This window comes from Pseudovirgaria hyperparasitica, assembly GCF_010093815.1.
Source record: "Pseudovirgaria hyperparasitica strain CBS 121739 unplaced genomic scaffold EJ05scaffold_5, whole genome shotgun sequence".
NCBI classification, from domain to species: domain Eukaryota; kingdom Fungi; phylum Ascomycota; class Dothideomycetes; order Acrospermales; family Acrospermaceae; genus Pseudovirgaria; species Pseudovirgaria hyperparasitica.
The window spans coordinates 448,633-461,602 of NW_022985553.1; the positions used below are offsets into that span (position 1 = coordinate 448,633).

Below are 12,970 nucleotides of genomic sequence, written 5' to 3' on the forward strand. Positions count from 1 at the left end.
AAGTCTCAGATACTATAACTACTATATCGTGGTTCATATGCAGCTACAGAATATCGACATTGCTACCCAGACCGCTAGGTCGTAAATATTCGAAACGCCTTTCGACACTATGTCCGCTGCTTTGGGATTTGCATTGGACGCTGCTGGTACCATAGCTACGTTCGCTCTGCTTGCAGAGGGACTCACGCACCAGCAGAAGCCAAAAGTATCTTCCCAGGTCAAGATCGTCCTTGGTGACGGAACCGATCTCCGCGATGCAGGGGGCGCGGTACCTCATATCGCACTGTGGGATGAATGTAAGTCTGAATCGCGTGTCTGTAGACTCTGACTCTCCGAACTGACGTCTCTAGACGGTCATCGTATTGGGCAACATCACCCGGGAAAGAAGGAAAAGATCAAGCAGGGTCAGACCAACGTGGAACCTATCAACATAGAACACGCGCAAACTGAACCAAAATATGATGGAGTGGACCCGGGCTACATCCTCCTTTCCCAGTCATCTGATGACGCGATCTGTGTTGCTCAAATATCCGTTATGGGACCGACAACTAGTGCCAGCTTCGTCGGAGGTATGTCGTGAAATCCTACCTCTTCCATTCTACAAACGTTGCATTCACTTACACCCATTAAGATACCGGAAAGTGGTGTGGTCAAACCTGGTATCCCAGCAGCAAGCCCATCGGAGACTCTTGAACTAATCCTGCTTGTGTATGGCTCGATGCCAACCACAACAGCGGCATTAACGCACGCGCCCTCAGCTTCCATCTCCGTGACATGCAGGGTGATGAGAACAAAGCGGCTCAATACAATGAAGACAAAGACACTTTATGTAAGAGTACCCCTAGGTTCTCTTTCTGGGGCAACCTTCTCCCCAATGGTATCATACCTTTCTTTGATCCCCCCTTGGAATACGAAGACGGAAATGGCAGGGACGTAGATCGAAGCCGTGTCGTTGACAACCATCAGTTCAATAAGGGAGTTTACATGAGTCAAAGTGCAGGAAAGAGATCGCGCTCTACAAGGAGCAATGTCAAGCGCGCAAACCATGATCCTGCACACTTAGTTATCGCGAGTGAGGGACACAAAGCGAGTGCCCAAGAGGTTTGCGACTCGGCGACATCATACGGCTGGGATATCGTGTCTGTGGACGAAAGGCTGTTCTGTGATATTGAGCACAAGCAACTCTATCCTCTTTGTAGCTCAGATGTGTCGAGCAGTTGCTTCGACATGGACCAGAGAACATTACGTGGGCCTCTCGAGGCTAGAGGCGAGGAGGCTAGTTCTGAGAAGATGAGGTTTGGCCGATCGTATGACTCAATTGCTAATTGGACGATGACAGCTTCATGATGTCGTGGGATTTTGGACAGCTCGCAGGTCACATACAGTCTCATGTTCCAAATTATAGTTTGCGGTGCACTTTTTCTGGATGATGTAGCAATGCCCCATTCTGTCATTGATCGACGTATGCAACAGGCTCTAACACCTTTTTTTATCATTCCTATGTTCTAAAGATAAGTTCGCAATGCGCTAGTCTCTATAGGGTTAGACCTGTAGAATAACCAGGACAAAGGACATTCATCAGGCAATGTGGTACAGGCAAACTTTGTTAGGGACCACATTCATTTTTTCAAATTCTGTCAGCAATAAAGCTGCTGTAATCAGATGCCCTTTGTAGTTCAAGCTTAACATACCAATCCTAACGACTTTGCGTTTCTTTCTCATCACAAATTCACAATGCCTTCGCTATTTCTGCCTGACGAGGTGCTCATGCAAATCCTCGTCGAATCCGTGAGAATACGAACCATCAAGCGTGCGTTGAGATTACGGCTTGTGTCACGAAGATTCTCTCGCATGACTTGCGAGGCTATATTTGAGTCAGGCCTGATTGAGATGGGTGGCCTCCAGGGCCCTAGCTACTACACAGGCACACGGTACACACGTATACATTACTCTTACACATCCACAGACTTCCTTCAGCGGTACCTAGTCTACAAGTGCACAAGACTTCATGACAAATCTCCTCAATTCTTCTGGGCAATCCGCCAGGTTGTTGAGTATATCTGGAGATACCGACACCCAGACTCACCATTAGACCGGCAAAATATGGAACTCTTGCTCTCTCGAATTGCTTTTTTGTCTGTTCGGGGTCGTCATTTCGATCGGCACTTGAGATGCCTTGTGGAAGATGAGGAGCCGAGGGGCCCTATTCAGGACCCAAGCAAAGACATGAATTACATGCTTCTGAGTGCTGCTGCGTACATAGGCGATCCCGAGTTAGTCGAAAAGCTGCTCACCGAAGACGAGAAACGTCCTCGGTTAGAAAGGCTGTGTTATTCTAGCTCGGTTGATAAGTGAGTCAATTGCTCGAAGCCAAGGCTTCAGCTCACTAACGAGCTGTCTAGCTGCTTCGATTTCCTCACTCCCTACCAGGCAGCAGCTCACGCAGGCCATGTCAACATCATAAAAGCACTTGAGCCGAGAGTACGTGTAGGACGCAAATCATTCTCCATAGCCAGGTATGCTGCTGAGGCCGGGCACGCCCATATCATAGATCTCGCCTTCCCACCCAATGTTCCTCTTACAGGACCTTCCAGAATCGATACGTCCCAAGTTCTCCACGCCGCTTGTAAAGCACTCTCAAATCTCAGTTCTGAGAGGTTGTTCATCATATATCATCAAAAATGGACACGACTCCTGGCACGTCTCCGGTCTGGAGCGCATCGCATCAACAACTCTTGGGCATACGACGAGCTTGAGTTTAGAGCCTCCGCAGGCTCTTTAGGTATTCTAAGATACCTGTTAACGTTTGGCATCCAGTGCAACCCCTCAGAGCACTCATCTAAGACAATGTCCCTAGATTGGTGCCTCGTTAGAGAATACTCAGGGATTTTGGATCATACACATCTCTCAAGACTCGCCGTGCTAGCAGCTCAATCCGGCCATATCAACGTCGTGAGTCTCTTGCTAGACCTAGGTGCAGATGCAAACAAGGCGATCCCTGCCGCATGCGGGTCAGGTTCTATATCACTGGTGGGATTTCTTATCGATTCCTTTGACAAACCTCCCTGTAGAGAGTCTATGCAAGAAGGATTTCTGAGTGCAGTCGCATGTGAAGATCACGCTATGATCCACTACTTACTTGATCGTGGGCTGGAGCTTGACCATAAATCAAGAACTCTTGCTCTGGATATAGCCAAGAAAGAAGGCTTGGAATCAATGGTTCATTTAATTGAACAAATATAAGCACTTAACGGCAGATCAGGGGTACACAATTCAATTATTTTCCTACAGTGGTCCTCATCATACTGGAATATATTTACACTGAGGCTACAAAGCTTACAGTATCTCATCGCTATCTCTAGTGGCCGATCCATAGTCTCCTTGATTGGGCATCCTCACGATCGTATGCGTATGGAACTTCTGCGGCTCCTCGTTGTTCAGAAATACTCCGCTATGGTGGTCGAACTCGAAAATAACGACTGGACTTTGTAACCTAAAATAATACGCGTCCTCGTCTCCATATCCACCAATCCACGAGAAGTACGTATCGTCGAAATGCTTTTTCATCAACTCTTTCTTCGCCTTCCGTGACTCATCCGGATGATACAAGAGAAACTGCTCTGCAATATCTAGCACGATGCTCTGCTGCTCGGGTGATAGGGTAGAGACCTTTACCCCCTCGTACGGCACGACCCTGTTGTCTCTGAATGCACCACACAGATGCCTCTGGTCATCTTTATTCCAACGATCCGAGCATAAATCTCCCGTCATCTTCATCATCGGATCCTTGAGCAACTTGTACGTTTGGGCCTTGGTCTGCTGCGCGGAGCTTAGACTCTGCATGAGCTCTAGCCCCAAATCTCCCTCTGTATGCAGGATTGCAGTGCCTTTCCACGGACCCTCGTCGATTATATTCGGCTCTGCGCCTGTGAATGTCGGCGCAATGAAGATTTGTCTTCTTTTAAGGTACACCGAGAGACACAGATGGTGACCGTATAGCAGAAACCCCCAGCCCTTCGTTGTGGAAGGTGTACCGAAGAGCAGGAAATTATATGAGTACTGATTCATGATCTTAGGCAATTGAACGAGCTCTCCAAGGAAATGGTTGATTCGCATGGCCGCTAAAGCTTTCTGGTAGCCGGCAGGCGAGAGGGTTGTCTCAAGGATTGCGAGAATGGATGTGGTAGCAGGTTCGGACAGCTCTTCCATGCGTAGGCCAAAGGGTCGCAGAAGCATCTCGGGGTTAGACCAGGCGCGCCATTCGCGGGCATTGATGGGGTAAGAGAGGCGGGCTTTTTCGTCAGGGGTGAGTTTAGATAAGAGACTGTTTGTTGCTGCTACGATAGCCTCGATAGGAACGTTTTCGTCGGCTATAGAGTATAGATCCGGTACTACTTGACCTGTGGCCGAGTTAAACTCAGTGATTACGATGAATTCAGATGTTCATACCATCGCTTGTGATCCCCTTGTATGGTTCTTCATACAATCTTTGCCAAGCCTGGGTTAGCTTGTAGAGCCACGGTGGATTCTGCTTCGATATAAAGGCCTCTGCATAGGAATCTGCATCCTGTTCTTTGGCAATTTGAAACCTTGGATTAGTCAAATCTGGGAGATGCTGCCTGAAGCCTGCGGATGTAGAATGAAAGGCGCCATTCGTAGCCATCACCACAACCGGACAACGATTTCGAGCTACGTCAGAAAGATACAACAACAATGATAAGATGCAGGTTGGATTGAGAGATACTCTGAACAGAATGCAATTGCCTGTACTCAAGCGTGATGCTATTGTCTTCGCGTACTTGCCATATAATTTCAAGCATGTTCGGCTGACCCGAGACGTCCCCACACTGTGGCGCATGGAGGTGCCACAAACTCTCCACAGAGCTTGTGGGGCCCCTCGGACATTCCACGTGTAGATATGGGAACGGTCGAGCGGCAATTGAGACTGCTTCTCCGGGGGTTTCTGCTCCGACAACATTTCATTCTCGCTCGTACTGTGTTATTCAGTCTTTGCAACTATCTCATTCTATATAGATACTCGAATCAGATACCTCTCATTGTCGGCACTCATCATATTATAATGGCGGACACATCTCCCAAAGGCCCGTTCAAGCTTGTAACAGTCAACACAGCACCGGAGCGTGCGAAGCGATTGATTGGCCGCATGGTCGAAGCATTGAAAGATAAATACACAATCATTCACGCTGCAAACTGCGAAAGTAAACTTCCCTCTCCTACAGAACATTTCTCTTTCCATCTTTCACATCTACACGTAGGTACTGACCCATCGCAACAGCAATCGAACAAGTCGCACCCACAGTCACAGAATTGCAACCAGACGTCCTTTTCTGCGCATCCATGTGGACGACAGAAGAAGCAACAAAGATCCAAGAAACAGCCAAGAGACTCAGGCCTGGCATAAAAACGTACGCAATTCCACATGGGCTGCAGGTTGAGCGGGGGCCGGATGCCATCGTCGAGCACTTATTGCAGAAAGTTCCTGGACTGTTGGATAGTATAGAGCAGTGAGATTTATGCTAAGTGTAACGACGACCGAAACATCAAGCTAGCTAGAGGCATCCTGAAAAGTCTTGTATCTAGTATGGAATGCTTCAAAATCGCGTGCATAGCCATCCTCCCTACTTACAAGTCTCAATTGCCAGCGCTGTATAATTGTCCAAATCGTCCTTCGGCAGTCCCAGTACATCGTTCTGTAGCGCATACCTATCCTCCATGACCCTAAAGCCTCCCTCAATTATCACACTCGAATACAACCACCTCAGCTGCCTCATCCTATCTACTTTCGCAGGATCTTCCAAACCCCTTGCAGTCCTCTCCTTCGCATCTTCATACTCTACCATCCATTCCCCTTCCCCCACTCTAGTAACCCTTAAACCATCTCCCTCCGCGTAACCGCAAGCGACATCACACACACTCTCGATCCCCTTCTTCCCTATCCTCTCGACCCGAGACTCCACCACCACCACCGCCCTCGCCATCCCCATACCCACATACTCCCAGGTACTCCCACGTACTCCCACGTACTCCCACGTACTCCCACCTACCCCCCCTAATCCTGAAAAGATCCGACTCTTATCCCAAAATCCGATAAGCAAAATCAAGCCTCGAACCAACCCATCGAGCCCGCACGCAAGACTTCATACCAGGAACTCCCCACGCAGCTCGATCCAGCTTCTCAACGCCCAAGTTCTCGATCATCTGCGCACGGGCAGCAAGTCTTCATCGGCACTCAGTGCCGCAAAGCACCTATCTTACGCTGCAGCATCAGTAGTCCAGCACGGGCTAGTATTTCGTATTTTCGTTGGGGAAGATGAAGGGTATGTGGGCGGCGACGGTGATGATGAGCGCAGATTGGATGGAGGCGGTGGCGGAGGGGAGGGAGGAGGGTGGTGATGAGGGCATGCTGGCTGGTGAGGGAGGTGTGGTTGGCGTAGTTGACCTCACGAATTTGGACGCGGGAGGGATGGTTTTGGTATTTGGGGCTCCGCGTGCGGGTCAGGGTGGTGACGGTGTATTTGTTTGTTATCAGGAAGGTTGTAACGAAGTGACGGCCGAGTCGACCGGTGGCCCGGAAAAGCGGTAGATGTGCGCGCGAGACGTATTGGGAGGAAGAAAGGGTGCGTCCGCCGATAGGGGCGTTGTTCTGAAGGTGTTTTTCGGACATCTTATGCTGGAGGTCAGGGTTGGCGGAAATGCTTGTTGGCTTACATGAGTCGTGGATGTGCGATTTTGGTATATGCCTTCTGATGAACGAGATGACTTGGATACGTGGGCTGTGCTTGTGGTGATACGGTTGGTTATATACATGTTGTATTGACCTACTCCTTTGCCGGTGCCGGCATGCATCGTTGTTGTACCAACAATGCAGCCCCAGGAGTTGGATCAAAATGAGCTTTGTATTCTTTGAGTACTACACCTAAATACCTCAATGATGTCGGTGGCTCCGTAGTCCGATGCTGATGATTTCTATACTCATGTCAAGTCCGTGGAACTCAGGTATGACTTGATGAGGTCCATACTCTGACTCATGCTACCAACTCGCGAATTCTCATAAGCAAGAGATTGTCACCAGATGTTAGACACACTTATGTAGAGTAGACGTAAAGCACGTGGTGTCTTCAGAAACATGCTCAGGAGTCGTCGTAGTATGCATCGTAAGCTCCACGCTCCTTTTGTGTAGAACACCACTCCTCACTGGCCAATCCCTTCTCCTTTCTCTTCCGCAAGGCTTCTTTGTCCTTGCAGTAATCACATGCCCACTCGCACACTGGCTTATCTCCGTCTCCAAAATACGCGACTATAATCGCGTGTCTACAGCTTCCCACGTTCTCGCAATAGCTGACCAGCGCCTGCATGCTGCGAGCTCGTTGCATCACATTTTGCTGTCCAGCATAATTCTTTCTCGCACCTGGAGCATTCTCCTTCCGTAGTGCATCTCTTGCCATCATGGTAGCTGCGCGATCTCGATCCTCACGTCCGTAATACATGATACATACGGAGGCTTTGCCATCACGGCCAGCGCGTCCAGCTTCCTGGTAGAAGCCCTCGAAACTCTTAGGGATTTGCCAATGTACCACGAAGCGTACATTCTCCTTATCGATGCCCATACCAAATGCCGTTGTTGCGACTATTACGTCATAGCCCTCCTTGTTGGCAACCCAATTCGTAAGCGTCTCTGCTCGTTCAGCGTGAGGGAGGCCGGCATGATAGGCCTTGGCACCGATGCCATCACCACGAAGCCGTTCGGCAAGAATTTCACAATCGCGTCTGAATAATGTATAGATGATGCCAGGGATGTTGTCAGTTCGAATATTCTGTGTCGAGAGCTCCTCTGCACGCTCTGCCTTCTTACGGCGCTCGTGGGCCGCACGGAGCCAATCTAAGAAGTTCGGGTAGTGGTCTTCTTCATCATTCTTGTACCGCACCTCATAGTGTAGGTTCGGTCGTGAACTGGACATATTGAACGTCTTAAGTGTTCGTGGATTGAGCTTAAGGGTCTCGATGACATCGTCTCGAACCGTTGATGTCGCAGTCGCAGTGCAACAAATGATGGGAACATCTGGAAATTCCTCTTTGAAGAACGAGAGTGACTGAAAGCTTGGTCGGAAATCATGACCCCATTCGCTAATGCAATGAGCTTCATCGATGGCGATGCGTGCGAGTTCCTGTTGAGTATAGATCACGCGAAGAATACGACGAAAGTGATCCATCTGGCAGTACTCCGGTGTCACGTAAAGGAGTCGAGTGAGTGGATGACCGCATTGGAGGTCCTCTAGAATGGCTTTCTTGGAAGCAGAAGACGTTGTACTGTTGATCGTTGCGACCTGGATATTTGCCGCACGCATAGAAGCGACTTGATTGTTCTATGCTCATGGGTGAGCCCAGGAACAAAGCATTATTGGCGATATTGAACTCACCATCAGAGCCAGTAATGGCGATATCACGATAGTCACTAGCAGGTAATGTTAGCAGATTAGCACACCACCTAGGAATGAAGGTGTAGCATACAGCCGTAGTCGACGACAGCCGGTAATTGAAAGCACAAGCTCTTTCCAAATGAAGTTGCTGCCTGTAAGAAGACATCTTCGCCATCGAGCGCGGCCTGTATGACCTCGCGCTGGAATGGCCTATTGCATGGTATCAGTGTGGTCTAAAGCAGAAAACTGAATGTATCTTACCTAAACGTGTCTTTTCCAAATACGCGCCTCAATGTGAAGTCGATATCGACTCTTCTGATCCTCTTGTGCGGGGGCATTGTTATTGCGCGTGAAGATGTGAGCTAAGTTAATTACGCGTGTCAAGGCGGAACCCAAGAGTCCAAGACACAGCAAAACGATAGGGCAGGAGCTTGCGTCTCACAGTCCATCATTACATCAATAGATTCGACGTGTATGGATACCTAGGTGGTTACAAATCGTGGGTTCTGCATTGATCAGGAACGTGTCCGCAAAAAAAGTGAGGAAGTTCCTCTTGTTATACAGACGCGCACGGCGCGCGCCCCACGGCTGCACGTGGCAGGCAGCGCCAGGCAGCGAGGCATGTCAAAATCATATTTGATATTCTATGAAGATCAATGATACATTTATCCGTTTACGATCAGTCCCAACGCCATGTTTTAATATCATTGCTCATGAAGTGTTCTGGCCCGAAGGTCGGAGTTGCTGGAAGAGCCCCCGATACAGAGTGGTCTCTCTTGAGTCGCAGAACATCGGATACAAGATACAGGCTACCGGTAATGATCATGTTACCTTCCTGGGAAATTTGTGCTGCTTTATGGATTGCTGCGTGAACGTCTTGGCTTCCATCGATGAGTTGCGACAGAGACGCAACCTGACCAGCTACCTCGCAAAGTTCTTTCGGTTCCATGGCCTTGACCCAGGGCATACCGTCGACTGCACCGAACTTAACTGCCACCAGAGAATCACCATCTCTCAGCAGATGTTTTAATATCTCTCGAGAATTTTTGCCCTGAGACATGCTCACCAGCCATGTAACAGGTCGGTCTTCCGGAACATATTGCTTCAGTACGAGCGCAGAGTCGACATTGTGGGCTCCATCAATCAAAACAGGGTTCTCTCGCTCAGTCAGATTTTGAATTGAGATATTTTGCGTTCGGCCAGGCCAGTGATCGGGAGGAATTGTTCCGAGGATGGATGGCGATGGCGGCTGCTGCTGTATACTTTGATATGCTGTGACGAGAGCCTGATAAGCGAGACCAAGGTTTGTGCTTTGATATTGAAGGTATTTTCTCTCTTTAAACGATTTCCAGTGCTGATCATTGGATTCGAAGTGAGGAAGAGATTTGCGTACAATCAAGGGCGCCTCTAGGATCATTGCCTGCTTTCGAATTACATCTAGCACTGTTGGAGTATTATTACCATCTACGATGCAAGGAACACCCCTTTTGATTATCCCAGCTTTCTGGAAGGCGATCTCTTCCACAGTGTTGCCGAGAAAGTTTTGGTGATCTAGGCTTATTTTGGAGATTATAGTTACGGACGGCTTCGTGATGATATTAGTAGCATCAAGTAGACCTCCCATGCCTACTTCAACGACAGCGAAATCCAGATTCTCACTATTAAAGATACGGAATGCAGTAGCGGTCAGTAGTTCGAACTCAGAAGCCTTGATGCTATGCTCCTGGTCAAGACGGCGTAGATCAGCCTCGACCTGTTGGAAGAGTTTTTTGGTTACGGGTGTCTCGCTGATGTTAATGCAGTCCCATCTGAATGACGAGATGAGACGTATACGATGATACAGTGGAGCTCTATTTACCTGTCAATCAGGTGAGGTGAGGTAAAACGACCACATCGGACCCCAGAGGCATGCAGCATGGCCGAGAGGGCCGCGCAGATGGAACCTTTGCCATTGGTGCCGGCGACGTGGATGGCCTTCCAGGTAAGAGGAGTGTTGGCCAAGAGACGATGGATACGCTCAAGACCTGGTTGTATCATTTGACAGATGTCGAGAGATAGTGAGAAAGAGAACAAAGATGGAGATGGAGAGGCGCAAAAGTCTGTCCACCGATCAGACGTGGACGGATAACATTAGGAGATTAGGCCGTAAGGCGACAAGGCAAAAAAAGGGTAACAAGGCGAAAAGGTAACAAGTAACAAGGCAGATAATTCCCAAAACACGCCAAAACGTGTAGCCCGTGCGCCTACGAAGAGTCCGTGAGGAGGCAACAAGCCCGCCCAATCAATCCGCCCAAATCTCCGCTTCCCGCTCCACTCTCCTCTCCTCTCCTCTCGCTCTCACCCAGCCCTCCCTCTCCAAAACCTCACATTCCTCCAAGCAAGGCTAGTCGCATACATCGGCGCATCCGCCTGAAAAGCATCTCGAAAACACCACGCGCATTCACTACACCAACCACTCCACTCTCATCTCTCCTCTTAAATCATCTTCTGTTATTCATCCTCACTCGTCAAGTTCTAGTTCGTATCTCGCGCCCAACAATGGGTCTTCCGTAAGTCTTCACCTCCTAGACTGGCAACTCTTTATGCGCGCCTGCACTACATACAATACTATTGCGCCATTCCTCACTCACAAGCCTCCTTCATGTTTGTTCGCGTGTTAATATTACTTTACAGTATCTGGTACGCCCCTACGCCATCTGCCGCCAACAATGCCACGAAAGACTACGAACCTCTCAGCGCGGCGGCGCATGCACGCTCCGCGATTCGGAGGCACCAGCATCGTTCACCTCAATCTCGTCGCGTAGCAGCGCTCACACGCATAGGCGAACGCATGAATGAGCAGACCACAGCAAGTGAGGCCAGGAGAGCGACAGAAATAACACGCGACGCGAACGACGATGACAGGAGGCGAGACGGTATGATATTTGGTGGCGAAAGCAGTCATCCATTTCCACTGTCGGCATTTCCTGCTCCTGAACTCGAGCCTGAACCCCGTAATCGCAACTCCAGGCGCGAACATGTAGCGCGCAGCAGAAGCCGCAGTCCAGACCGTCCACGACACTTTAATCACGATGACATCCATCGGCAGGAACATCAAGACCCACGTTCTGTTAGGACTCGTACAATTACCAGACTAAGGGGTGTGGAACGTCTACTCCCAACTGCCACTGATCAGCTGCGAGACCAGTTCACGTTTGACTTTGCTCCGGCGCACCCTCGTTCTCTTTCGAGACCTTCGTACACGTCAGACTCCGAATCACCCATTGACCCTGAGCTTCGTCGACGAAGGAATCGTGTTAGGTCGTCTGATGCATCTTTTCGTCGACGCGGCAATAACACGGACGGTCTCGGCGATCGATTGCGTAGCCTTACACCGGATCTGGACTGGGATCCTATGTTAAGTACAATTCAGCCCGATCAACAGCTTCCCAGCGCCGATTCATCTTTTACAACTGCAGCCGCCTCGGCTTCGTTCTCAAACACCCAGGCTAGTTCGCGTTCTGGCAGCGCAAACTCCCAAACATCGTCCTCTAGGACACACTTGACAGTCCCGACACCGCGCAACGAGCTGGATTCCTTGCTCAACGAATGCCTGAGTTCTGACGGGCCGAGCGGATCAGATTCGGAAGCATCTGTATTCCCAACGCACTCTGGACCTCCAATGCCATTACTAGAGATTGAGAACACCCACAGTTCTCGAATGCGACGTCATGAAGAGAGATACTCCAACAGAGCGATGAGTAATGAGAATTCGGAGGATTGGGTCTCGCGACGAGCCCAATCTCACGGACTGGGGAATGCTGGCATTATTACCTATCACACGGATCCACGACGAACTCTCAGGGCTATGAGACTAGTCAGGGGGGATCGTGCACTTCCCAATACTGTTCATGGCACTCGATCCCCACAAGCAGAGGGCGGTAGCAGTGACCAGGACGCAGATACAGCGGCAGCCGCAGCGCATTTACGGGACCCTGAGCTGGAGCAGATGCGCCCGATCCTAGGAAGACTGGCCCGTCGAGATGATATCCCAGATGAGTACTGGTTGTCTGTAGGCCTTACGCCAGTCATGGCAGAGAGGGTTAATCGGACTGAACGTGGTAACAACCGGCCGGACGTATAGGTGTCCAGACTGCTGGAAACTTCAGCTGACATGGCTGGTGGCTTCATGAGCATATGATCTTTGGGGTGGTTTGTTTTGTTGCAACTTTTTCCTTTGTGGGCCTTTCTGTGCCACGGTATTGCATCGGTTATTGGAGTTATCCATGAGACGGATCTCATGCAGAGTTGGAAACATCAAAAGTCACGGACTCGGACTAAATGCGTATTCTGAGATTTTAAGTAGATGTGTGTTATTAAAGCGGCAGGAAATGGACACTCAATTGATGCGGTTGTTGGGCCAATACAATGAATTATAAGCCCGTCAGAACATGAAGCGTACCTAGGTTTGTGCTAGCAGCAAGCCAAGCCACAGCAATCTCCACCAAAAAAGGATGAAAAACCTGCGGGGCATAGCACGCCCGCGCCACCGC

The 12,970-nt window shown here is 49.7% G+C and overlaps 8 protein-coding genes across 8 annotated transcripts; 4 read left to right on the plus strand and 4 right to left on the minus strand.

Moving 5' to 3' along the window:
- Positions 1–109: 109 nt before the first annotated feature.
- Positions 110–1,347, plus strand: EJ05DRAFT_498788 (uncharacterized protein; the record flags this gene model as incomplete). The annotated part of the gene is made up of 4 exons (XM_033746737.1): positions 110–296; positions 351–569; positions 632–659; positions 735–1,347. 4 exons carry the CDS (start codon positions 110–112, stop codon positions 1,345–1,347), a joined length of 1,047 nt encoding a protein of 348 aa, XP_033602027.1.
- A 262-nt stretch (positions 1,348–1,609) lies between these two features.
- On the plus strand, positions 1,610–3,528 carry EJ05DRAFT_509310 (uncharacterized protein). The gene is made up of 2 exons (XM_033748085.1): positions 1,610–2,351; positions 2,403–3,528. Exons 1-2 carry the CDS (start codon positions 1,735–1,737, stop codon positions 3,241–3,243), a joined length of 1,458 nt encoding a protein of 485 aa, XP_033602028.1. The 5' UTR covers positions 1,610–1,734; the 3' UTR covers positions 3,244–3,528.
- EJ05DRAFT_462975 (uncharacterized protein) lies at positions 3,261–4,787 on the minus strand. Its single transcript, XM_033742699.1, has 2 exons — positions 4,450–4,787; positions 3,261–4,400 (listed from the first exon to the last, which is right to left on the minus strand). The coding sequence occupies exons 1-2, from the start codon at positions 4,661–4,663 to the stop codon at positions 3,337–3,339; spliced, it is 1,278 nt and encodes a 425-aa protein (XP_033602029.1). The 5' UTR covers positions 4,664–4,787; the 3' UTR covers positions 3,261–3,336.
- A 179-nt stretch (positions 4,788–4,966) lies between these two features.
- EJ05DRAFT_474666 (uncharacterized protein) lies at positions 4,967–5,676 on the plus strand. The gene is made up of 2 exons (XM_033743646.1): positions 4,967–5,219; positions 5,297–5,676. The coding sequence occupies exons 1-2, from the start codon at positions 5,081–5,083 to the stop codon at positions 5,527–5,529; spliced, it is 372 nt and encodes a 123-aa protein (XP_033602030.1). The 5' UTR covers positions 4,967–5,080; the 3' UTR covers positions 5,530–5,676.
- A 574-nt stretch (positions 5,677–6,250) lies between these two features.
- On the minus strand, positions 6,251–6,685 carry EJ05DRAFT_498792 (uncharacterized protein; the record flags this gene model as incomplete). Its single annotated transcript, XM_033746738.1, has 1 exon — positions 6,251–6,685. The coding sequence occupies one exon, from the start codon at positions 6,683–6,685 to the stop codon at positions 6,251–6,253; it is 435 nt and encodes a 144-aa protein (XP_033602031.1).
- A 112-nt stretch (positions 6,686–6,797) lies between these two features.
- EJ05DRAFT_474667 (ATP-dependent DNA helicase-like protein recQ) lies at positions 6,798–8,959 on the minus strand. The gene is made up of 4 exons (XM_033743647.1): positions 8,700–8,959; positions 8,530–8,648; positions 8,439–8,473; positions 6,798–8,384 (listed from the first exon to the last, which is right to left on the minus strand). Exons 1-4 carry the CDS (start codon positions 8,774–8,776, stop codon positions 7,152–7,154), a joined length of 1,464 nt encoding a protein of 487 aa, XP_033602032.1. The 5' UTR covers positions 8,777–8,959; the 3' UTR covers positions 6,798–7,151.
- Positions 8,960–9,050: 91 nt separating this feature from the next.
- EJ05DRAFT_474668 (FolC bifunctional protein) lies at positions 9,051–10,529 on the minus strand. The gene is made up of 2 exons (XM_033743648.1): positions 10,297–10,529; positions 9,051–10,246 (listed from the first exon to the last, which is right to left on the minus strand). The coding sequence occupies exons 1-2, from the start codon at positions 10,473–10,475 to the stop codon at positions 9,118–9,120; spliced, it is 1,308 nt and encodes a 435-aa protein (XP_033602033.1). The 5' UTR covers positions 10,476–10,529; the 3' UTR covers positions 9,051–9,117.
- A 263-nt stretch (positions 10,530–10,792) lies between these two features.
- EJ05DRAFT_509315 (uncharacterized protein) lies at positions 10,793–12,861 on the plus strand. Its single transcript, XM_033748086.1, has 2 exons — positions 10,793–10,987; positions 11,112–12,861. Exons 1-2 carry the CDS (start codon positions 10,977–10,979, stop codon positions 12,559–12,561), a joined length of 1,461 nt encoding a protein of 486 aa, XP_033602034.1. The 5' UTR covers positions 10,793–10,976; the 3' UTR covers positions 12,562–12,861.
- The last annotated feature ends 109 nt before the right edge of the window (positions 12,862–12,970 follow it).